The sequence below is a fragment of the Rattus norvegicus genome, chromosome X (assembly GCF_021556685.1).
Source record: "Rattus norvegicus strain SHRSP/BbbUtx chromosome X, alternate assembly SHRSP_T2T, whole genome shotgun sequence".
Taxonomy (NCBI): domain Eukaryota; kingdom Metazoa; phylum Chordata; class Mammalia; order Rodentia; family Muridae; genus Rattus; species Rattus norvegicus.
Window position 1 is genome coordinate 51,111,955 of NC_141554.1, and position 26,637 is coordinate 51,138,591.

At 35.2% G+C, this 26,637-nt stretch overlaps 1 protein-coding gene across 1 annotated transcript in view; it reads right to left on the reverse strand.

The window, feature by feature from the left end:
* Nucleotides 1-26,637, reverse strand: part of Cfap47 (cilia and flagella associated protein 47) — a 344,640-nt gene that overhangs the window by 19,615 nt on the left and 298,388 nt on the right. Inside the window, exons 57-61 of the mRNA XM_087600976.1 lie at nt 23,431-23,587; nt 21,905-22,003; nt 8,378-8,537; nt 6,838-6,932; nt 1,483-1,638 (exon numbers count right to left, since the gene is read on the reverse strand). Coding sequence (XP_087457102.1) covers nt 1,483-1,638; nt 6,838-6,932; nt 8,378-8,537; nt 21,905-22,003; nt 23,431-23,587 — 667 coding nt within the window. The remainder of the gene's footprint in view (nt 1-1,482; nt 1,639-6,837; nt 6,933-8,377; nt 8,538-21,904; nt 22,004-23,430; nt 23,588-26,637) is intronic.

Below are 26,637 nucleotides of genomic sequence, written 5' to 3' on the forward strand. Positions count from 1 at the left end.
CTTTACTGCTATCAGGATTTACATTGGGAGAATCAAACAGCTTGTCTGATTATTGAGTCTAAGTAGAAGAAAGAAATATGAGCAGAGAGCCAGCCATTTTTTTTCTTAATGTTTGAATCCAAGGTTCAGGCTTTCTTTTCCTTCCTCATGTGTAGATCATAAATTCTGATAGTCTGAAAATGGCTAATGTTCTACCAATGAACTCAGTTATTGTAGAAGGCACTACCAAACCCTAAAGATTTTATGGACTCAATTCACTTTCCAATTCACCTTTACAGTTAATGAGGCTAACATGTGGATTTCCATCTAAATCTTAGCTACTGGCAATAATGTTATGATTTTAATTATTTTAGAATTGCATCCAGTGGAATTGTGGAAGAAAAGCACAGTCCTGTTTCACATTATGAGGTGACTCTGTGCTAAGATTCAGAATGGCTGATTTATTTTGTTTTCCTATCAAGAGCAAGGAAGGCTTAATGTTTCCTCACATTCTTCTCACTTCTTAAAATAATGTGTAGGGAAGTAAGTGTGATGCTACACCTTTTTGAGGTTTGACCAGTATTTCCCTTGCAATAAGTAGCAGTGGATACATTTTCATATGGTTATTAACTATTTCTGTATATTTTATGGAGAAAAGTTTATTTACCTTCTTTAGCCTGTTTTTCAATTAGGATATTACATATTTTGAATAAATGTAGGCATTCCTTATATATTTTGGAGCCTATTCCCATATCAGATATACAGTGTGTAAATATTTCCTCCCTTTTCATAGCTTTCATTTTCTACCTATTGAATATGTAGTTTTGCTATGATTACAACTTATATGAGGTTAGGTGTGGAATCATTTTTGCTTCAGATTTTGGACTTTGAAATCTAAAATGCTCTATTCAAAACACATGTCAATTATTTTAATTTATATATAAAATATAAATCACAAATGAAATATGTACAGTACAATTTATCATTTAGAAATTGATTTAAATATTACATTTAATTCATATAACTTTTCTACTTTTTAAAGTAAGCAACACTCATTCAAATTTGTTTATAAATATAATATGGCTTCAGTAAACATTCTTGAATCTAGAAGGGACTCAGTGTTTAGCTCAATGGCAGAGTATTTGCATAACATGTATGAAATCCTGGGCTAATGTTCAAAACCAAACACCAAAAAATGAGGGAAATAGGGAAAGATGTTAAAGTTGAGTTCTGCTGGAAACTAGACTGGAAGGTTTCTTTTTTCAATGTTGACAGATCTACAATGCATTTCATGTAAAATATATGGTAACTATAACTACTATCGCGACTGAAAAACTGCTATGTAAACATAGCGAATTTACAGCATTCTTAAATACTAACTTAAATGTTATATTGTAAATGAAAAGTAAATGGATCTTAATTACTTAGCAATTAGTAACCCACATTTTCAGTAAATGAACTTTTACTGTAATTAATTCTTAGTTATGAATATAATTCTCTTACCATCAACGTCTTCATAAATACTGTTAGATGAATTTCTTTTTGGAAAAACTAAAAATTCTGTCAAGTCAGGTGATGGACGTGAACCAAAAAAACTACCAACCATTGTGACTTCCACTTTCTCTTCTGTTCTTTTGTTGGCCTGACATCTTATGACAACTGTAAGAGAAACATTTTTCAGTTAATTCTACTATTAGATACAATTGTTTTTACTTTGATAAAATATTTTTTTATAAAACTAAAACTTGATTGAACATAATTAAATTAGCATTTCATGTGGCACAAACAGCTATATATTATATATAAACATGAACATTAAATAGATAAAATAGTATCCTAAATTCAAAGTCAAATATGATATAAACAGATATATATATATATATATATATGTATATATATATATATATATATATGTGTGTGTGTGTGTGTGTGTGTGTGTGTGTATCATCATTAGGGACCATATTTGGATGTAAAAATTTGTTTCAGGGACTGATGCGGTCATACTACTATCTCAAGTAGCAACTCAGAACACATGAAGTACTTTTTAAACATCTGTATATTTACTGTGGTAATCTCAGATCTATTTAAATAATAATAGGAAAGTATATGCCTTGAGATAATTAAAATCAAAGTTCAATAATTCTGAGCTGGTAATAATATTTAAAAGTATCTATTTGTCTTTTTACATGCACTTTAAAATTCATACATGCAGTGATTTTTTTAAATTTCAAATCTATAAAATCTATCCTGTTAGTGGTTATATATAAGACTACAATGACTTAACATTGTAAAATGTGATATGTGAATGTTTATTTATAGCATTAAAGATCTCTCTATAGTAGTTACAAATGTACTACATGCTAATATTTACCCCATCAAGTGTAAACATTGTCAATATATTAGAATCAAATGTTTGTATTTATAATTACGGATTACATAACAACAACTAGTATGGGACAGTAGGTTTATAATATTCTTAAACAATATATATGGGAGTACACATACAGATGAATATCTTCCCAAAATTTACTACACACAGTTTACATAGTGAATATAAATGAAAAACTGGACCCTCTGGGACCAGACACTTCAGGTTCTAGTGGCGCCTGAACCTCGCTGATCCCAGTCCACAGCTCCCTGCTCCCAAATCCCGTGACAGGGAGAGCTAGACCTTCAGAGGGGCAGACACGCCTGGGAAACCAGAGGAGACTAGTCTCTGCCCACATTTCTGAAGCTAGTGGAAAACACCTAGCACCATCAGGCCAGAAGGAGGGGCAGGCCCTTCTGGTTACTGCACTCACAGAGAGCTAAATCCCAGCCCTGAGGAGTGACTTCAGGCCCGAGACCAGAGGTAAGACCAACTTTTCTGTTCCAAGTGACCTGCCTGGTGGACTCAGGACACACACCTCAGGAACAGCTGGAAGCCAGTAGACAGGAACGACTACACTCCTGAAAGCAGAACACTCTGCTCCCATAAGTGGCTGAAAGAAAACAGGAAAACAGGTATACAACACTCTTGATACACAGGCCTAAAGGAGAGTCAAGTAACTGCTAGAAATAGCAGAACAAGGTAACACCAGAGACAACATGATGGGGAGAGGCAAGTGAAGCAACCCAAGCAACAGGAACAAAGACTATATCACATCATCGGAGCCCAATTCTCCTACCAAGAAAACATTGAATATCCAAACACACCAGAAAAGCAAGATCTAGATTGAAAATCAAATATTGATCATGATGACGGAAGACTTTAAGAAAGACATAAAGAGGGTTGGGGATTTGGCTCAGTGGAAGAGCACTTGCCTAGTAAGCGCAAGGCCCTGGGTTTGGTCCCCAGCTCCGAAAAAAAAAAAAAAGAAAAGAAAAGAAAAGAAAAGAAAGACATAAAGAACTCCCTTAGAGAAATGCAGGAAAATACAAGTAAACAAATAGAAGACCTTAGAGACGGGGCTGGGGATTTAGCTCAGTGGTAGAGCGTTTACCTAGGACGCGCAAGGTCCTGGGTTCGGTCCCCAGCTCCGAAAAAAAAAAGAACCAAAAAAAAAAAAAAAAAAAAAGACCTTAGAGAGGAAACGCAAAAATCCCTGAAAGAGTTACAGGAAAACACAATCAAACAGGTAAAGGAATTGAAAATGGAAATAGAAACAATAAAGAAAGCACAAAGGGAGACAACCCTGGATATAGAAAAACAAAGAACCACACAAAGACACAACAAAGAAAGAGAACTTCAGACCAATTTGCCTAATGAATATCGATGCAAAAATACTCAATAAAATTCTGGCAAACCGAATTCAAGAGCACATCAAAACAATCATCCAACATGATCAAGTAGGCTTCATCCCAGGCATGCAGGGATGGTTTAATATACGGAAAACCATCAACGTGATCCATTATATAAACAAACTGAAAGAACAGAACCACATGATCATTTCATTAGATGCTGAGAAAGCATTTGACAAAATTCAACACCCCTTCATGATAAAAGTCCTGGAAAGAATAGGAATTCAAGGCCCATACCTAAACATAGTAAAAGCCATATACAGCAAACCAGTTGCTAACATTAAACTAAATGGAGAGAAACTTGAAGCAATCCCACTAAAATCAGGGACTAGACAAGGCTGCCCACTCTCTCCCTACTTATTCAATATAGTTCTTGAAGTTCTAGCCAGAGCAATCAGACAACAAAAGGAGATCAAGGGGATACAGATCGTAAAAGAAGAGGTCAAAATATCACTATTTGCAGATGATATGATAGTATATTTAAGTGATCCCAAAAGTTCCACCAGAGAACTACTAAAGCTGATAAACAACTTCAGCAAAGTGGCTGGGTATAAAATTAACTCAAATAAATCAGTAGCCTTCCTCTACACAAAAGAGAAACAAGCCGAGAAAGAAATTAGCGAAACGACACCCTTCATAATAGACCCAAATAATATAAAGTACCTCGGTGTGACTTTAACCAAGCAAGTAAAAGATTTGTACAATAAGAACTTCAAGACTCTGAAGAAAGAAATTGAAGAAGACCTCAGAAGATGGAAAGATCTCCCATGCTCATGGATTGGCAGGATTAATATAGTTAAAATGGCCATTTTACCAAAAGCAATCTACAGATTCAGAGTGGTTTTACCAGTCTGCAATCCCACCAACAACTAGAGCTTCCAGGGTCTAAAACCACTATCGAAAGACTATATACATGGACTGATCCAGGGCTCCAATTGCATATGTAGTAAAGAATTGGTTTGTTGGGCCATCAGGGGAAGGAGAAACCCTTGGTCCAGCCAAGGGTGGACCCCCAGTGTAGGGGAATATGGGGGGCAATAAAGGGGATGTACAGGGGGAAAACCCATATGTGGAGGGGGGAGGGAATGGGGGCTCATGGACAGTAAACTGGAAAGGGGAATAACCTTTGAAATGTAAGTAAAGAAATATATGTAATAAAAAATTAAAAAGAAAGATCTACAAAATTAACTGCGATTCTTCAACACTTTTTAACAATATTTATTCTATAATATGTGTATTACAAAATTTCATTTTATATTATTTATATACTTATAAGTAGTATTTACATACCTTATAAACAGTATGTAGAATAAAAATAACTGTTTAAATCAGAGATAACAAAAGGAGTACCATGGTTTGGTAGAATGTACACATCTCTTTGGTTATAATTAAGGTCAACCTTGAGATATTAATTTTAAAGCTAAGGAGATTTATTTATAGTTAGTCACGGGTCCTTACTAGTAAATCTTTAGTAAATTAATGCTCTGTCCATCACACTGGATTCATTTATTATTGTGTTACAGTATATCACTTGTGGAAATATTTTCTAATTATCTGCCCAATGGACAGTAAGTACATAAGAGTGAATTGGTATGTCACAGAGCAAGAAAATTGTCCTGGGTTTGTAAATAATCTGAGTGCTACAGAAAAAAGGAAAAACAGACTTTGATAGTGGTGTAAATGAACAGACAGCTGTAGGTTATCTCAGGTATATTCTTAGGGTAGATTAGAGGGGAGTAACAGGGAGGAGAAGAAAGAGGGGAAACTGTGATTGGGATTTAGAAGAAAAAGAAAGAAAGAGAGAGAGAGGGGGAGGGAGGGAGGAAGGGGGAAGGGAGGAAGGAAGAAAGAAAAAGAAAATAATGTAGATTGTCCAAAAAGCAATAATGTATGTGCCTAAAATTTTACTCACTTGTTTCTCAAAAGGATTCCTGTAAAAATAACTATAAGCATAATTTTAGACTTGTGGTAAAACAATTATATACCAGATACCAAATTTACTTCAGAATACTTAAGTTATTACGATCTCATCTTAATTTGACATATACCGGTTATAAAATACATAATTAATTTGTTAAAAATGAAGTAATTACCAAAAAATCCAGAGGCATAGAAAAATCATGTGGAGTATATTTGATTTTCTTTTAAGTAAATACATAAAAGAGTACTCACAAGCTTTTGTTAAATATATTTCTGTTTAACATATTTAATCGGGGAAAACAAAATCTGTCTATAGTAGGTAAAACAAAGCAAAACTATGAGAATGATAATAGTTTAATATTTAGTTATTAGTATAGGACATTGATCAGTTAATAGTGTATTATACATTTTTTTCAAAAAGGAAGTGAAGCACTGTGGAAGACATAATTAACACAAAAGATAGAAGACATAATTAACACAAAAGACATTTTATCATGTGTCTGAAACATTCTGAAGATAATTTAATATATTCAAAATGACTAAAGTAGTGTTGATAAATGGAAGAACAAAACTACAAGTTCCATTGACCCATAAATGCCAAGGTACTTTTATGTATGTGGATTGTTTTCTCCACTTAAAACAGGGAAGTATTTAATTTTGGCCTTTCTTTATAAACAGTGCTATCACATTTAGGGAAGTGCTCCAGTACAAGGAAAACATACTACTTCTTTCTATTTCAGCGTGAAAATGTTGTCTGAGTTCAGTAGAGATGAATCACTTTTCATCTCTATAACTTTGTTTTGTTTTGTTGCTGAAGATGGAACCGAGTTCTATTTACATGCCAAGGAATCACTCTACCTTTGAGCTATAGCCTCAGCCTGGATAAAAGTATAATTCTTTTATTTGTAATAACTGATATGGAACATGACATTATGGAATTTCAATCTTTTGAAAAACTCCATCAGAATCCTTTATGGTAGGTACTCAAGATGTGTTTTACCACACCTACTGGTGAGATAAAAAGTAATTTGCAACACTTTCACTAATAGGGCTGCTTGCAACATATCTGCTTGTATTTTCATAAAGAGAAAGAATTACAGAATGGTCAAAGTTTCTGGAAATTCTGTGTTTCTTGTCTTCTGAGTAAAATATACTTACCTGGAGAACTTTTAGGGGGTGGTGCTTGGGGAAGTCCAATGATAGGGTACATCCAGTGTATTGCTTGAATTTCCCCGTAGTCTACGCCTATAAATCTATTTTAAAAAATATAGAGAGTTAACATAAAGCAGAAATACTGCCAATATAGATAAAGAAATAATAATTATATATCTGTATCTATATCTATAATATGGTATGTAACATCAATTGATGAAAAAATAAGGCCATGAATATTAAAGAGAAAGTTGGGATATAGTGGAAGGTTTAGAGTGAGAGAAAGGAATTGATGAAATTATATTATAAAAGCAAAATAACTAATAAGAAAGAATAAAGGCTATATTCTTTATTACTCTGAAGGTATTTTAGTAAAGTTCATGCAATTATATTTAGGCAGACAAATGTACAGAAGAGAAAACATTTATCCTTAGCTGATAATGATATAAACATGTACAAGGAAGTATTAGGAAATTATTTCAAAGTAAATCATCATGGGATGTAAGTCAAAATGTAGAAGCCTTAGTGATCTACGTTCCAAGAGTACACTTTTATTTGTTGCTGTAACTAAATGCTGACTGGGAGGTAACAGGTGATATTAAAAATTATACAGTAAAAATTACAAAATACAATTTGTTACAGAACTTCAGAAGGGGATGTCAACTTTATCTTAAGGTGACAGCAGTCAAAATGAGAGCATACAGCTCATCTACTATTAGAGAAAAAAATTAGAAAAGTTTGCTGATTATTTCTGAAGACAGAATTTTCTTGTAAAATAAAATAGTAAACACTACACAGAAGATTAGTTTTATATGTGACTTGTGTAACTACAGGTTAGTACACCATATTCAAAAGGACTCTGTGCTTTTAACCACAACTTCCCTACAATGGTCAGTAAGTTTTTTAATAAGATTCCTTTCATTGTAATTTTTAACTGGAATACTACATGTCTACCCCCCCTCTCTTTCTGTTTATGTGTGTGTGTGTGTGTGTGTGTGTGTGTGTGTGTGTGTGTTCATATAATTAACTATGACTCTGGGAATGGTGAAAATGCATAATAATTGAACCACAGTAAAATCATGTGGAGAAAAATATATAAATATATGATAAATTAAGATTTTGATTTATTAAGGTTTCTACAATAACTAAACTATAAGAGCTGAGGAAACATTTACGTTTTGTACTATTATTGAAGTAGGCTTAATGCTCAGCTAAGGGGAGAATGTAAATTACATTCATTGTGGCAATGACATAGAAACAATACACCCTGGTTGCAGCAGTGTTTTAATACTATATGAGTGCCAGACTTACAAGTTTTCCATTTCACTCAGACAAGGTGCTGCTGCAGTCAGTCACTATTTTCCCTTTCTACGCATCTGATTGTTTAAAGGTAATACTTCAACAAACAAATGTATTTTTCTATACATATAAGTTACAGTAGTTCATAACCTATTGAAGTTTATGTTGAACATGTATCGCATCACACATTAAGGAAACCTACCACATCAAGTTATACAAACTATTTTTTATAAGTTATAATTAGTACCTCTTAGTCTCTGCATTCAGTTCATCAAAATTGTCAATAAGCCAATTCTTTTTGTTTGCTCTCTTCACCATAACAATCACCATTGTTTTATATAATGTCATAGCCGAAGGTATAAATAACACTGGGATATCTAAGTTTCCATTAGGAGGCACGACAATTCCTGTAAAATATATAAAACAATTTCAAAATGTTCTAACATGCTTGCTCAACTATGCTTATTCCTGATCTATTCACAATAGCCAGAAATGGAAATGTCTGAAATGTCCTTTAACTATTGAAAGCATAACAACAACAACAACAACAACAACAACAACAAAACAAAATACTGTCTATATTCACAACGAAATTCTATTAACCTGTAAAGAAAAATAAAATCATAAAATTGCAGGTAAGTAAAAATAACTGAAAAATATACTGAATGAGGCAACTAGGCCCAGAAAGACCAATGTCACATGTTCTTTTTAATTTTACACATAATTTTAATAACAAAAGTAATATTATACTGTTTAATTGCTTTTTAACAAATCCCACAATCTGGAATGCATTTCCCCTAGATTTCCTGAACTGTATTCTAAGATACATTCTTTCAGGAGAAAAGAAGTTTCTCAAGAAGCTTTAAACTTGAAAATTCTTTTTTTTTAAAGATTTATTTATTTATTTATTTATTTATTTATTTATTTATTTATTTATTTAATGTATACGAGTACACTGTAGCCGTCTTCAGACACACCAGACCTCATTACAGATGGTTGTGGGCCACCATGTGGTTGCTGGGAATAAACTTGAAAATTCTTAAAATTGATGTCTTACCTTATCTAAGTGAAAAAAGTGATAAAAGAACCAGAAAACTCATGCATTTTTGCCAGCTCTTACTACATGTTATGGATAAGTAAGTGCAACAACTTACACTAAGTATATGTTCACAACTTTTATTGGTACCCTCAAGTTTCTGGTAATAACATCTTTTCATCCACAAGGTAATCACATTTAGGTGAGCATAGTGAAGGGATATGCTGTGTGACCCTATTCCTGAAGAGGGGAGAATAATAAATGATCTGAAAAAAAGAGATATATAGAAGGGAGGAGCCTTTCCTAACTAATTGCAGGAAAAGGGTTTTGATTACTCAGGAGACAAAGGGGTTTATTTGAAAGGCTGCATATGAAAAAGAAAAACTTTGAAGGAAGGTACAGAGAAGGCTTGGAAAGGCCAATCCAAGATACAGAGGGTTTAGTACTGATGAGAGATCCTAATTTTATAGGATGAGTGGTAACATTTTAGAATTATACAGGGGTTGGGGATTTAGCTCAGTGGTAGAGCGCTTGCCTAGCAAGTGCCAGGTCCTGGGTTCGGTCCCCAGCTCTGAAAAAAAAAAAAAGAAAAAAAAAGAAATAGAATTATACAAAGAATAAGAACTGTGGTCAAAATGAGGAAGTATATTATTTGCAGGCAAGAAAAAATGCCAAGGACGAGGGATATTCCTAAAACAGGTGGCAATGAAATGTTAACAAATTCTAAGTATGTGTATACTTTGCTGTGTGCAATGCTTATTATTAAGAAAATTTACCATTCATAAAGACATATGTTAAGAGTTTGCTAATACACACAGGAGCTGAGTGCCTAAAAAGTAAAGAACTCATTATTTCATTTTGGCTCTTTTCTTATACCCAAAGTTGTGATAAATACTGATGCACCACCTATATGTGACAATAGGATAACATGAGTGACAATCAGTTAATAGCGTTGGATTTTGTCAAAGGCTTTTTCAACATCTAATGAGATGATATGTTTTTTTTTTCTTTCAGTTTGCTTATATGGTAGATTACATTGATTTTTCATCTATTAAACCATTTCTATAGCTCTGGGATGAAGTCTATTTGATCATGTTGGATGATATGTTCTTGGATCTGGTTTCTGAGCATTTTATTTAGTTCCTTTTCATCACTGTTCATAAGGAAAATTGATCTGAAATTTCCTTTCTGTTTTGAGTCTTTGTGTGGTTTACGTATCAGAGTAACTGTTGGATCATAGAATGAAGTTGGCAATGTTTCTTTGGCAGGCTTCCCTAAGACAGAAGCTGATTGATTTCATGGGAAAAGAAGGCAGCATGCAGTTCACCTTGGAAGGATGACCTCATGAATTCTTATGTTTTTGTTTGTTTGGCTTTTGTTTATTAATTTCTTTTTGCTGACAGTCTATGTACTTTCATGTGCAGAAAAAAAAAAAGATCAAATAAAATCATCGGACCCTACTATAAAAGCCTATACTCAACAAAACTGGAAAATCGGATGAAATGGATGAGTTTCTAGACAGATACCACATACCAAAGTTAAATCAAGAGCAGGTAAACTATCTAAACAGGCCCATATCCCATAAGGAAATAGAAGTCATTAAAAAAATCTCCCAATCAAAACAGCACAGGTCCAGATAGATTTAGTGCAGCATTCTAACAGACCTTTAAAGAAGACCTGATACCTATATTCCTCAAACTATTCCATAAAATATAAACAGAAGGAACACAACCTAATTCATTCTATGAATCCACAATTACTCTGATCCCTAAACCACACAAGTAACAAATAAAAAAGAGAACTTCAGACTAATCTCGCTTATGAATATCAGTGCAAAAATACTCAATAGAATTCTTGCAAACTGAATCCAAGAACAAAACAAAACCAACATTCACCACAATCAAGTAGGCTTCATCCCAGGGATGCAAATTTGGTTCAATATGTGAAAATCCATTAACATTAACATAATCCACTATATAAACAAACTCAAAGAAAAAATCATATGATCCTCTCCTTAGATACAGAAAAAACATTTGTCAAAATACAAGACCCCTTTATATTAGAAGTATTGGAGAGATAAGGAATTCACACGTGACCCATATATATATATACAGCCACCAAAACTACATAAGATTGATGAAGCTAATAAGTGCATGCTGACAGGAATCAGATATAGATATCTCCTGAGAGACACAGCCAGAGCATGTCTAATATACAGAGGGGAATGCTAGCAGCAAACCACTGAACTGAGAATGGGACCCCCATTGGAGGAATTAGAGAAAGGACTGAAAGAGCTGAAGGGGTGTGCAATGCCATAAGAACAACAATGTCAACCAACCAGAGCTTCTAGGGACTAAACTACTACCCAAAGACTATACATGGACTGACCCATGGCTCCAGCTGCATATGTAGCAGAGGATGACTTTGCTTTGCACCAAAGGAAGGAGAAGCACTTTGTTCCTGCCAGTGTATTGGAATATTGGGGCGGGGAGGAATGGGGGTATATGGAGAAGGAAAAACTCTTATAGAAGAAGGAGAATGTGAGGGGATAGGGGGCTAATGGACAGGAAACCAGGAAAGGTAATAACATTTGAATAGGTTAATAAAAATAAAAAAAATACTGTCAAGATTATTTGGGTTAGCAGGGAAGGTTATGTGGATCTGGGAGGAGTTGGAGGATGGGTGTTTACTATAATCAAAACTTGTATGAAACTCTCAAAGAACTGATGACCTACAAAATGTATCAATCGAATAAAATGTAAGATTCAAATGTATGATAGGTCACATTGGAAAAATAGAAAGAAAATGACTAGTATTGTTCATTTAAAAATAGAGAAATGGGCTAACTTAATATGTAATCTAATACAATTTTTATTACAAAAGAAAGCAATATATGGGTGAACTAAAGGACTAAATGAAAGAGTTGCCTATATACTTTCTCATTAAATACAGAAGAGATTCGAATGCAGATGAATTTTCAATTGATTTTACAATGTGAAAACGCAATGCAGAATCAATTGAAGGAACTTTTAAAGAAAATGGTTAATACATGTGTTAATTGAATATAATAAATACAAATTATTATAAGTAAATAAATAATATAGTTATAAAATTTGTAAATGCTACTACAAATTTAAAATCGATTTGAGAATAAATCAGTTATTCATTCTATTATAAATGATTTCAAATTTCTTTATGATTGATTTCAATATCAATCATATTTTTGTAATATATATAATTTTTTCAAAATTTTATGCAATGATTTTTTTCTATAAAGAATGTCCTAATTTCGCCATAGTAAGTTTGATCTTATAAATTCTATTAAAGTATAAAATAAAGGAAAAAATTCTTATGATCATTTTTTAAATATATACCTTCTTGGTTACAAATTTTACTGCAAGTATTTCAAACTTTAAATTGTTTATCTTTTCCCCCATATTTTGTGTGTGTGTGTGCGTGTGCGTGCGTGCGCACGCATGTGTGTATGCCCAATAGCACATGTTGTATGTAGATTTTAGAGAAAAAAATTGCAAAAATTATAGTTTTTGTCGAATATATGTGTCCTAGAGCTTGAACTCAAGTTAACAGACTTGATTGCAAGTATATTTGTTCACTGAGACATCTCATGGTTCTATATTTTAATTTTATGGTAATTTCTATTCCTTCTTTTATAGGCTATTATTTATCCTCCTACAATATTATAAATCCAAAATGCGGATGCTCCCACTCCTTAAAAGGGAAAAAATATCCATAGGAGGGTATACGGAAGCAAAGTTTAGAGCAGTGAATGAAGGAACGACAATTCAGAACCTTCCCCACAGGTGGTCTATGAGGCCCATGTATATACAGCCACTAAAACTAGATAAGATTGTCAAAGCTAAAAAGTGCATGCAGAAAGGGACCGGATATAGATCTCTCATGAAAGACACATCCAGAGCACGTCCAATACAGAGGTCAAACCACTGAACTGAGAACAGGACCCCCTTGGTGGGTATTAGAGGAAGGATTGAAAGAGTTGAAGAGGCTTGCAAGCGTATTAAAAACATTTCCAACCAACCAGAGCTTCCAGGGACCACTAACTAAAGACTATATACATAGACTGAAGCAGGACTCCAACTGCATATGTAGCAGAGGATAAGAGAGGATGGCCTTGCTGGGCACTGATGGAAGGAAAAGCCTTTGGTCCTGCCAATGTCGGACCCCCAGTGTAGGGGATTATCAGGGGTGGGGCGGTAAAGTGGGGTGGATTGGGAGGGGAATACCCTTATAGAAGTAGATGGGTAGGGGTTGGGGGCTCATGCACAGGAAACCTGGAAAGGGAATAACATCTGAAATGTAAATAAATACCTAATTTAAAAAAAAAAAGAAAGAAAAGAAATAGAAGGGGGAGAGCCAAGACATGAAGTTCACTGAATTCGTTTAATTTTTCTAAATTTCAGTTTTCTAAATTCTGTGAGTAATCATCATCATCATCATCATCATCATCATCATCATCATCATCATCATCGTCCATGAAATCATATCAAATTCATTAGCTTTGAATTTGTGAACTGGTTATATTTTCTCCTGAAAAAACCCTAACTTCAGGCAGTAACATACTTTTTTTTTTGCTTATATATGTATTTCTCATCATCCTCCCCTGTACCGTGTGTGTGTGTGTGTGTGTGTGTGTGTGTGTGTGTGTGAGAGAGAGAGAGAGAGAGAGAGAGCGCGCAAATATGTGACTGTATGCACTTGTATGAATCTTTTCAGATTGCACATTTTTTGTCAATCATTCTCCTTTTATTTTATGAAACAAGGTCTTCAATTGAAGTGGGAGCTCATTTAAGATGGCTGGGTCATTAGGATTCTGGATTTTGCCTGTCTCTATCTCCTCAGTGTAAGACTTACGGATGTGTGCTGTCACGCCTGGCTTTTATATAGATCCTGGATACTGAACTCAGTTTCTGCTCCTTAGTTAAGAAACACTTTACTGAGTAATTGTCACAGTCCATCTTTTTTCTATTTTTAAACTTTATATACTTCTCATCTATTTGTTTAATGCCTGTGATTACATCTGCATTAAAACAATTTTATAAATAAACTACATCTCTATTTAAATAAAAGACACTGATACAAATGATTAAAATAAATACAAGAGGATGTGATTAGTGGATGCTACAGTGGGGGGCTTCCTTTCTCAATGGAGAAGGGGATTGCATAAAGTGGGAGGGATTGTAAGGGGGGACTGGGAGGAGAAGAGAAAGTGGGTCTGTGATGAGGACTTAAAGTGAATAAATAAATTAATGGAAAATAAATAAATGCAGGAAGATAATCACCCCATTGTGGGGAGAAATTAATAGTCATTATTGACTTCAACTGAGTTTTTTTTTCCATCTTTATTAACTTCAGTATTTCTTATTTACATTTCGATTGTTATTCCCCTTCCTGGTTTCCTGGCCAACATCCCCCCTAACCCCTCCAACTCCCCTTCTATATGGGTGTTCGCTCACCATCCTACCCCAATTACCACCCTCGCCCCAACAATCACATTCACTGGGGGTTCAGTCTTGGCAGGACCAAGGGCTTCCCCGTCCACTGGTGCTCTTACTAGGCTATTCATTGCTACCTTTGAGGTTGGAGAACAGGGTCATTCCACTTATACTCTTTGGGTAGTGGCTTAGTACTGGAAGCTCTGGTTGGTTGGCAGTGTTGTTCATATGGAGTCTCAAGCCCCTCAACCTCTTTCAGTCCTATCGGACTGAAAGATTCTTTCAACGGGGGTCCCCTTCTCAGTTCAGTGGTTTCCTGCTGGCATTCACCTATGTATTTCCTGTATTCTAGCTGTGTCTCTCAGGAGACATCTACTTCCGGTTCCTGTCAGCCTGCACTTCTTTGCTTCATCCAACTTGTCTAATTGGGTGGCTGTATCTGTATGGGCCACATGTGGGGCAGGCTATGAATGGGTGTTCCTTCTGTCTCTGTTTTAAACTTTGCCTCCCTATTCTGCCCCAAGGGTACTTTTCTTCCCCTTTTAAAGAAGGAGTGAAGCATTCACATTTTGGTCATCCTTCTTGAGATTCATGTGTTCTGTGGATCGAGGGTAATTCAAGCATTTGGGCAACAGCCACTTATCAATGAATGTATACCATGTGTGTTTTTCTGTGATTGGGTTACCTCACTCAGGATGATATTTTCCAGTTCCATCCATTTGCCTATGAATTTCATAAAGTCATTGTTTTTGATTGCTGAGTAATATTCCATTGTGTAGATGGACCACATTTTCTGTATCCATTCCTCTGTTGAAGGGCATCTGGGTTCTTTCCAGCTTCTGGCTATTATAAATAAGGCTGCTATGAACATAGTGGAGCATGTGTCTTTGTTATATGTTGGGGCATTTTTGGGTATATGCCCAAGAGAGGTCTAGCTGGGTCCTCAGGTAGTTCAATGTCCAATTTTCTGAGGAACCTCCAGACTGATTTCCAGAATGGTCATACCAGTTTGAAATCCCACCAACAATGGAGGAGTGTTCCTCTTTCTCCGCATCCTCGCCGGCATTTGCTGTCACCTGAGTTGTTGAGCTTAGCCATTCTCACTGGTGTGAGGTGAAATCTCAGGGTTGTTTTGATTTGCATTTCCCTTATGACTAAAGATGTTGAACATTTCTTTAGGTGATTGTCAGCCATTCGGCATTCCTCAGCTGTGAATTCTTTGTTTAGCTCTGAACTCCATTTTTTAAGAGGTTTGTTATCTCCTTGCAGTCTAGCTTTAGTTCTTTGTATATTTTGGATATAAGCCCTCTATCAGTTGGAGGATTGGTAAACATCTTTTCCCAGTCCGTTGGTTGCCGTTTTTTACTAACAATAGTGTCCTTTGCCATACAGATCCTTTGCAGTTTTAAGAGATCCCATTTGTCGATTCTTGATCTTAGACCATAAGGCATTGGTGTTTTGTTCTGGAAATTTTCTCCAGTGCCCATGTGTTCCAGATGCTTCCCAACTTTTTCATCTATTAATTTGAGTGTATCTGGTTTGATGTGGAGGTCCTTGATCCACTTGGACTTAAGCTTTGTACAGGGTGATAAGCATGGATCGATCTGCATTCTTCTACATGCTGACATCCAGTTGAACCAGCACCATTTGCTGAAAATGCTATCTTTTTTCCATTGGATGGTTTTGGCTCCTTTGTCAAAAATCAAGTGACCATAGGAGTGTGGGTTCATTTCTGGGTCTTCAATTCTATTCCACTGGTCTATCTGTCTCTGTACGAATACCATGCAGTTTTTATCACTATTTCTCTGTAGTACTGCTTGAGTTCAGAGATAATGATTCCACCAGAAGTCCTTTTATTGTTGAGGATATTTTTAGCTAAACTGGGTTTTTTGTTATTCCAGATGAATTTTCAAACTGTTCTGTCTAACTCTCTGAAGAATTGGATTGGTATTTTGATGGGGATTGCATTGAATCTGTAGATCACTTTTGGTAAAATGGACATTTTTACTATATTAATCCTGCCAATCCGTGAGCATGGGAGATCTTTCCATCTTCTGAGGTCTTCTTCAATTTCTTTCTTCAAAGGCTTGAAGTTCTTATCTTACAGATCTTTCATTTCCTTGGTTAAAGTCACACTGAGGTATTTTATATTATTTGGGACTATTATGAAAGGTGTCATTTCCCTAATTTCTTTTTTGGCTTGTCTCTCTTTTGTGTAGAGGACGGCTACTGATTTGTTTGAGTTAATTTTGTATCCAGCCACTTTGCTGAAGGTGTTTATCATGTATAGTTGTTATCTGGTGGAACTTTTGGGACCACTTAAATATACTATCATATCATCTGCAAATAGTGATATTTTGACTTCTTCTCTAATCTGTATCCCCTTGATATCTCTCTCTCTCTCTCTCTCTCTCTCTCTCTCTCTCTCTCTCTCTCTCTCTCTCTTTCTTTTTGTCTGATTGCTCTGGCTAGAACTTCAAGAACTATATTGAATAAGTAGGGAGAGAGGGGTCAGCCTTGTCTAGTCCCTGATTTTAGTGGGATTGCTTCAAGTTTCTCACCATTTAGTTTAATACTAGCTACTGGTTTGCTGTATATGTCTTTTTACTATGTTTAGGTATATGTCCTTGATTCCTATTATTTCCAGGACTTTTATCATGAAGGGGTGTTGGATTTTGTCAAATGCTTTCTCAACATCTAATAAAATGATCATGTGGTTTTGTTCTTTCAGTTTGTTTATACAATGGATTACCTTGATGGTATTCCGTATATTATACCATCCCTGCATGCCTGGGATGAAGCCTACTTGATCATGGTGAACGATTGTTTTGATGTGCTCTTGGATTCAGATTGTCAAAATCTTATTGAGTATTTTTCTGTCGATATTCATAAGGGATATTGGTGTGAAGTTCTCTTTCTTTGTGGGGTCTTAGTGTGGTTTAGGTATAAGAGTGATTGTGGCTTCATAGAAGGAATTCGGTAGCACTCCATCTGTTTCAATTTTGTGGAATAATTTGGATAGTATTGGTATGAGGTCTTCTATGAATGTCTGATAGAATTCTGCACTGAACCTGTCTGGACCTGGGCTCTTTTTGGTTGGGAGAACTTTAATGACTGCTTCTCTTTCCTTAGGAGTTATGGGGTTGTTTAAATGGTTTATCTGTTCCTGATTTAACTTTGGTACCTGGTATCTGTCTAGGAAATTGTCCCTTTCCTGCAGATTTTCAAGTTTTGTTGAATATAGGCTTACATAGTAGGATCTAATGATTTTTTTGACTTTCCTCTGATTCTGTAGTTATGTCTCCTTTTCATATCTGATTTTGTTATTTTTTTTTTTTGGTTCTTTTTTTCGGAGCTGGGGACCGAACCCAGGGCCTTGAGCTTCCTAGGTAAGCGCTCTACCACTGAGCTAAATCCCCAGCCCCCTGATTTTGTTATTTTTTTACACACTCTCTGTGTCCTCTCTTTAGTCTGGCTAATGGTTTATCTATCTTGTTGATTTTCTCAAAGAACCAACTTTTGGTTCTGTTGATTCTCTTTATGGTCCTTGTTCTTTCTACGTGGTTGTTTTCAGCTCTGAGTTTGATTATTTCCTGCCTTCTACTCCTCCTTGGTGTATTTGCTTCAATTTGTACTAGAGCTTTTTTTAGGTGTGCTGTCAAGCTGCTGATACCTGCTCTCTCCTGTTTCTTCCTGCAGTCACTCAGCGCTATGAGTTTTCCTCTTAGCACAGCATTAATTGTGTCCCATAAGTTTGGGTATGTTATACTTTTATTTTCTTTAAATTCTAAGAAGTCTTTATTTTGTTTCTTTATTTCTTCCTTGACCAGGTTATCATTGAGTAGAGCATTGTTCAACTTCCATGTATATGTGGATATTCTTCCCTTATTGTTATTGAAGACCAGGTTTAGGCCGTGGTGGTCTGATAAGACGCATGGGATTATATCTATCTTTCTTTATCTGTTGAGGCCTGTTTTATGACCATTTATATGGTCAATTTTGGAGAAAGGACCATGAGGTGGTGAGAAGAAGGTATATCCTTTTGTTTTAGCATAGAATGTTCTATAAGTTTGTGCTCAGTCTATTTGGTTCATGATTTCTCTTAGTCTGTCTATGTCTCTGTTTAATTTCTGTTTCCATAATCTGTCCATTGATGAGAGCAGGGTATTGAAATCTCCTACTATTATTTTGTGATGTTCAATGTGTGCTTTGAGCTTTAGTAAGGTTTCTTTTATGTATGTAGGTGCCCTTGTATTTGGAGCATAGATATAAAGGATTGAGGGTTCATCTTGCTGGTTTTTTCCTTTGATGAATATGAAGTGTCCTTCTTTATCTTTTTTGATGACTTTTAGATGAAAACCGATTTTATTCGAAATTAGAATGGATACTTCAGCTTGCTTCTCCAGACCATTTGCTTGGAATGTTCTTTTCCAGGCTTTCACTCAGAGGTAGTGTCTGTCTTTGTATCTGAGGTGTGTTTCCTGTAGGCAGCAGAATGCAGGGTCTTCATTGCATATTCAGTTTGTTAATCTATGTCTTTTTCTTGGAGTGTTGAGACCATTGATTTGGAGCAATATTAAGAAATAGTGATTATTGCTTCTGGTTATATTCATATTTGGATGTGAGATTATGTTTGTATGCTTTTCTTCTCTTTGTTTTGTTACCAAGACAATTAGTTTCTTGCTTTTTCTAGGGTGTAGCTTGCCTCCTTATTTTGGGCTTTCCCATTTATTATCTTTGTAAGGCTGGATTTGTAGAAAGATATTGTGTAAATTTGATTTTGTCATGAAATGTCTTGATTTCTCCACCTATGTTAATTGAGAGTTTTGCAGGATACAGTAACCTGGGCTGGCATGTGTTCTCTTAGGGTCTTTATGACATCTGTCCAGTAACTTCCTGCTTTCATAGTCTCTGGTGAAAAGTCTGATATGACTCTGATAGGTCTGCTTTTATATGTTACTTGACCTTTTTCCTTTACTGCTTTTAATATTCTTTCTTTGTTTTGTGCATTTGGTGTTTTGACTATTATGTGACGGGAGGATTTCTTTTCTGGTCCAATCTATTTGGAGTTCTGTAGGCTTCTTGTATATTTATGGGCATCTGTTTCTTTAGGTTAGGGAAGTTTTCTTCTATGATTTTGTTGAAGATAATACTAGTTCTTTGAGCTGGGAGTCTTCACTCTCTTCTATACCTATTATCCTTAGGTTTGATCTTCTCATTGAGTCCTGGATTTCCTGTATGTTTTGGACCAGTATTTTTTTTTTCGTTTTATATTATCTTTGACCATTGTGTCTATGATTTCTATGGAATCTTCTGCTCCTGAGATTCTCTCTTCTATTTCTTGTATTCTGTTGGAGATGCTTGTATCTATGGCTCCTTGTCTCTTCCTTTGGTTTTCCATATCCAGGGTTGTTTCCCTGTGTTCTTTCTTCATTGTTTCTATTTCCATTTTTAATTCCTTCAACTGTTTGATTGTGTTTTCCTGGAAATCTTTCAGGGATTTTTGTGATTCCACTCTAAAGGCTTCTTCTTGTTTATTTATGTTTTCTTGCGTTTCTCTAAGGGAGTTCTTCATGTCTTTCTTGAAGTCCTACAGCATCATGATCAAATGTGATTTCAAATCTAGACCTTGCTTTTCTGGTGTGTTTGGATATTCAGCATTTGCTTTGGTGGGAGAATTGGGCTCAGATGATGCCATGTAGTCTTGGTTTCTGTTGCTTGGGTTCCTGTGCTTGCCTCTTGCCATCAGGTTGTCTCTGGTGTTACCCTGTTCTGCTATTTCTGACAATGGCTATACCGTCCTATAGGCCTATGTGTCAGGAGTGCTGTAGACCTGTTTTCCTGTTTACTTTCAGCCAATTATGGGAACAGAGTGTTCTGCTTTCGGGCGTGTAGTCTTTCCTGTCTACTGGTCTTCAGCTGTTCCTGTGGGCCTGTGTCCTGAGTCCACCAGGCAGGTCACTTGAAGCAGAAAAGTTCGTCTTACCTGTGGTACCGTGGTTCATGTCGCTCGTGGGGTGCTGTCTTTGAACTCTCTATGAGGGCGGCAACCAGGAGGGCCTGCGCAGCCTTTTCCTGGAGCCCCAGTGCACTTGGGTCCCAGATGGCATTAGGTGTTTTCCTCTGGAGTCAGAAATGTGGGTAGAGTGTAGTCTCTTCTGGCTTCCCAGGTGTGTCTGGCCCTCTGACGGTTTAGCTCTCCCTCCCACGGGATTTGGGTGCACTCCTAACTGAGTTATATTAAGATAATATTTATCATATTACCATAAAATTGATGATTATTATTGTAACTTTTCATTATTTTAGACAAATTCATAATTCTTGATGTATAGTGTTTTTCTTTTATTTCTTAGTGGAACAAGGAATTGAACCTCAGATTTCACAAGGGTAGGCACGCACATACTATGAGCTACATCTGTAGCCTAAACTTTATAATTTTAGGAAGATTTATTATTTTTAAAATTTCTATCTATTTGATTGTATATTGTTGAGAATGATATTTGGAAGATAAATTAAGTTTGCAAGTAAACAGTCTGCAAAGTCGAAATAATTTTTGATGATTTCATGAGTACTTTTAGTAGTTTACAATCTCCTAAAAATTTCCTTGACTAAAAAAATTATTTTAATTGATATGACATTAAAACTCTGAAAATTTCAAAAACAGTATAAATCTATATATATAACAACCTAATTTTTTTTTCCTTTACTTACTCATTTTATATTTTGAGTTCAGCCCCCTCCTCTCCTTGTGTAGCAACCTAAGACCCCACCTCTCATTTTTCTTTCTCCTCTTCTGAGAAGGAAAGCCTCCTGCCATGGGTACCAACCAGACCTGGCACATCATAGTGTAGTAGGACTAGTTGTATCCTGTTCCATTGAGGCCAGACAAGGAACTCCAAATAGGGGAAAGAGATTCGAAAGAGGCAACAGTCAGAGATAGCCCTTGCAACATTTTTTAGGGGACACACATGGAGATCATGCTGCATATCTGGTACACATATGTATGGTGTCTAGGTCCAGCCTATGCATGCTCTTTGGTTAGTGCTTCTGTCTTTGTGAGCCCCATGGGACAAGGTTGACTATACAGATATATGTTCACAGCAGCTTTATTCATAATAGCTAGAAATTAAAGACAACCTAGTTGTCCCTCAACTGAAGATGAATAAAAAAATGTGGTACATTCATACAATAGAATACTACTTAGCCATTAAGAACAAAACATCTTTTAAATGTAGCAGTGTGCAAATGTAAGAAATAAATCCTGTACCATGTGTACGTCTCAGTGAGCTAAAGCGGAAGGCAGCATTCTCATGGAGGAAGCTATTCCAGCAACGATCAATTGCAAGATTCTTTGGTTTTTCTTTATCTAATTAAGAAACAAAGAGAATTTGAAGTTTAGTGAAATGTATAAGAACTCATGAATTATACCCTTGTAAATAGGGCATCACAATCCTTAGTTGATTAGTGTGTGTTTGTGTGTGTGTGTATGTGTGTATGTGTATGTGTGTGTGTGTTTGTGTATGTTAGTCATACTCAGAACAGTTGAGAATATTTAAAAAATGTTTTTAATTTGAGTCAAATACTACAGTCAAATACTTCTTATGATTTTTAACTATAGAACAATTTTAATTTGGGCATAGCTAAATAAAGATCTGGCATAAAATGTGTTAATAACAAAATGCCTTTAGAAATGTTTATTTTATACAATAAAGTATAGTTACATAGAAACAAAATAACTGCATGAAATGGCTATGCTCATTACAGGACCAACTCTAATCTATTCTCTCTGTCTGTATACAAAGCCCACAAATACTTCTGAATTTAGCCTTTAAAATGCTGTAAAATCAAATTTATTAATGCAAAACGTACAGATTATCTTTTGAAAACTCAACTTTTCTGAGATAAATGAAGAATGCTTTCCATATGTAGGTTCTAAATTGAAGCTTATATCTTTGTATGTTTAACCTAAAGTAACTACAGAATCTAAGAAACTAGAACAAGGCCATTGGTGGTTGCAGGGAAGAAAAGCCCTTAAAGAAGGACATGTGGTAGCAAACAGGAAATATAAAAAGGGAGAGGTAGAATAAGTGCTGTGGAAAATTTTTAGCAGGGAGATGGGTAGAGGGGATAGGAAAGAAGAGAAGAAGATGTTAGAATAGACAGTCTTGTAAATCTGTCTGTCCATCCATCAGCCTGATCATCCATCTGGCCGTCCATCCGTCTGCCCGTCCATCCTCCCATCCATCCACCCATTCACCCATCCATTCATCTATCCATATGTAGTAGGTTATTAAACAAAATCTCTAGGACCAAGTGTGAAATACTTCTTGTAAATATCTATCTATCTATCTATCTATCTATCTATCTATCTATCTATCTATCTATCTACTATCTATCTATCTATTATCATATCAATTTATCTATATATTCTTCCATATATAGTGGGTTATTTAAAAAACTCAAGTGCCAAGGGTGGAATATTCTTCTTATTTGTACAGGAAAATCTTAGAACCCCTAAAAAGGTGTACCTAGAATTTCTAAAAAAAATTGCATAAGAAGAACTGGAATATTTGAAAAATTTCATAAGAATCTTATATATCAACTAACACATATGTGGATTAAAAATAAGATCAGAAGACCTCTCACTGTTGCATAGATTCTTCATATACAACTTAAGAGGTATGTTTCAGCAAACATATCTTACCTCCTATTTTTATGCTTTTATTTTATAATATATAAAAATTTTTAATGAAAAAAGACAGATACCTATACAATATAGGAAAAATAACCTACTTGTTAATATGAGATCAACAGAAACATCTTCACTGGTAGGATTTTTGAAATGTATCATGACAGATGCCTGAAGACCAAGAATAGTGGTTATTCTTTCTGTTTCTATAGGCCTGGGGAATAGGCCTACTCCAAACATGTAGAATTTCCATTCTTTAAACTGTTCAAAAAAAAAGAAACAATCATGATTGAATATATATTTGATTTTCAAGATTTACAAACCTTTTTTATTATTCTGTCCAATGGTTTTCATTGTATATGGTACTGAATGAATCACATACTGACATTTTGGTATAAGTAAGCACATTCCCCTGCATGCACTGCTACTATTGCCTTTCTTATTTCCATTCCTTTTCATTGTTTCTCTTTATCTGCATAGATAGTTTTGATTCAACTTTCGTATCATACATATGCACATGATTTTATTTATATAGAATTTAGGAACCACAAGAGAAAAAAATATGCAATATTTGTTTTTGAGACATATTGAATTCACTCATTAATATTATCTATAGTGCTGTGTAAATAATGTAACTTAAGTATTTATTGCTGACAAAGATCCTGTTTCTTTCTATTTCTCATTTCCTTTCTTGCTCCTTCTCCACCATACCTATGTGTCATATTTTGTATACATCCATTTCTGTGCTGGCTAGATTTATGTCAAATTGTATCAAGTAGAGTCATTGGAAAGGAAGAAGTATCAACTGAGAAAATGCCTTCATAAGATCAGGCTATATGCAAGCATGTGGGACTTTCTCTCTCTCTCTCTCTCTCTCTCTCTCTCTCTCTCTCTCTCTCTCTTCCATTAAGATAGCAATTTAATTTCCGTGTGTGTGTGTGTGTGTATGTGTGTGTATATATATATATATATATATATATATATATATATATATATATCTCCACCCATGAGTAGAACTGATAGACCACCTTGAGTTTTATTTTAATTCTCTTAATAGTGACTGGTTGACCATTGAGAATGGTGCCACTCTTAGATTGTTAGTCCTGGGTTCTATAAGAAAGAAGGGTGAGCAACCATAAGGAGCAAGTCAAAGAGCGGTACTCCTCTGGTCTCTACCTCCTGCCCCCATGATCCCAACCTGTTTTTGTTCCTGTCCTAACTTTTTACATTCATAAACAATGATGTGGAAGTATAAGCCAAACACACCCTTTTATCTCCAAGTTGGTTTGGTCATGTGTTTCATTACAGCAATAGAAACCCTAATTAAGATAATTCCTGTTATTTGGCACCTACAATAGTTCCTAAGGTTAGTCTTCAATACAACAAAAACAACAGAAAGACCCCATACAGTGGAAACTGGACAACACTAATCAATGATAACTAGGTAAGGGAAGAAATAAAGAAAGAAATTAAAGACATCCTGGAATTCAATGTAAATGATGACGCAGCATACCCAAAATGATCAGACATATTGAAAGCAGAGCTAAGAGGAAAATTCATAGCAGTAAGTGCCCTGGTAAAGAAATTGGACAGATCCTACACTAGTAACTTAACAGCACGTAGGAGAGCTCTAGAACAAAAAGAAGCAAACACACCCAAGAGGAGTAGAAGGCAGGAAATAATCAAACCCAGGGCTGAAATCAACCAAGTAGAAACAAAAAGGACTATACAAAGAAACAACAAAACCAGGAGCTGGTTCTTTGAGAAAATGAACAAGATAGATAAACCCTTACCCAGACTAACTAAAGGGCCCAAATTAACAAAATCAGAAATAAAAACGGAGACATAACAACAGAAATGGGGGAGACTAAAAAAAAATCAGATGTACTAAAATAGCCTGTACTTAACAAAACTGAAAAATCTAGACGAAATGGATGATTTTCTAGATAGATACCACATACCGAAGTTGAATCATGATCAGATAAACCATATGAATAGGCCCATGTCCCATAAGGAAATAGAAGTCATTAAAAACCTCCCTACCAAAAACAGCCCAGGGCCAGATGGATATAGTGCTGAATTCTACCAGACCTTCAAAGAAGACTTGATACCAATATTCTTCAAAATATTCCATAAAATAGAATCAGAAGGAACATTACTAAATTCATTCTATGAAGTCACAATTACTCTGATCCCTAAAGCACACAAGGATGCAACAAAAGAAGAGAACTTCAGACCACTTTTGCTTGTGCACAGCATTGCAAAAATATGCAATAAAATTCTTGCAAACCTAATCCAAGAACACATGAAAACCATCATTGACCACAATCAAGTAGGTGTTATTCCAGGGATGCAAGGTTGGTTTAATATACAAAAATCCATTCCCTTAATCCACTGTATAAACAAACTCAAAGAAAAAAATCATATCATCTCCACAGATACTTAAAAAGCATTTGACAAAAGTATAACACCCCAAAGATATTGGAGAGATAAGGAATTCAAGGCCCATACCTAAACATAATAAAAACAATTTACTGCAAACCAACAGCCAATAGCAAATTAAATTGAGAGTTATTTAAACCAATCCTAGGGAGAAGACAAATATGCCCACTCTCCCCATATCTATTCAATATAGTATTCAAGTTCTAGCTAGAACAGTAAGACAACAAAAGGAGATCAGGGGGATACAAATTGGCAAAGAAGAAGTGAAGATATCACTATATGCAGATGATTGAATAGTATATATAAGCATATCCCAAAATTTTACCAGAGAATTTCTATGACTGATGAACAACTTAAGCAAAGTGCCTAGATATAAAATTAACTCAAATAATTTGGTCGCATTCCATTATACAAATGATAAACCTGCCGAAAAATTAGGGAAAAATTCTATTTACAATAGTCACAAATAATATAAAGTATCTTGGGGTAACTAACAATATAAGTGAATGATATGTATCACAATAACTTCAAGTTTCTCAAGAAAGAAATCGAAGATGTCACAAAATGTTGAGATTTTCCATGGTCATGGATAGGCAGAATTAACATAGTAAAAATGGCCATGCTGCCAAAGGAAATCTTCAGATTCAATGCAGTCCCCTTCAAAAACCCAACAAGATTCCTCAAAATATGGAGAGAGCAATTCTCAAACTCATCCGGAAAAGCAAAAAACCCAGAAGAGCAAAAGCAATTCTTCATAACAAAAGAACTTCTTGGTGAATCGCCATCCTTGTCCTCAAGTTCTATTACAGAGCAAAGTGATAAAAAAATGCATGCATGGTATTGGTTGAGAGACAGACAAGTTGATCAAT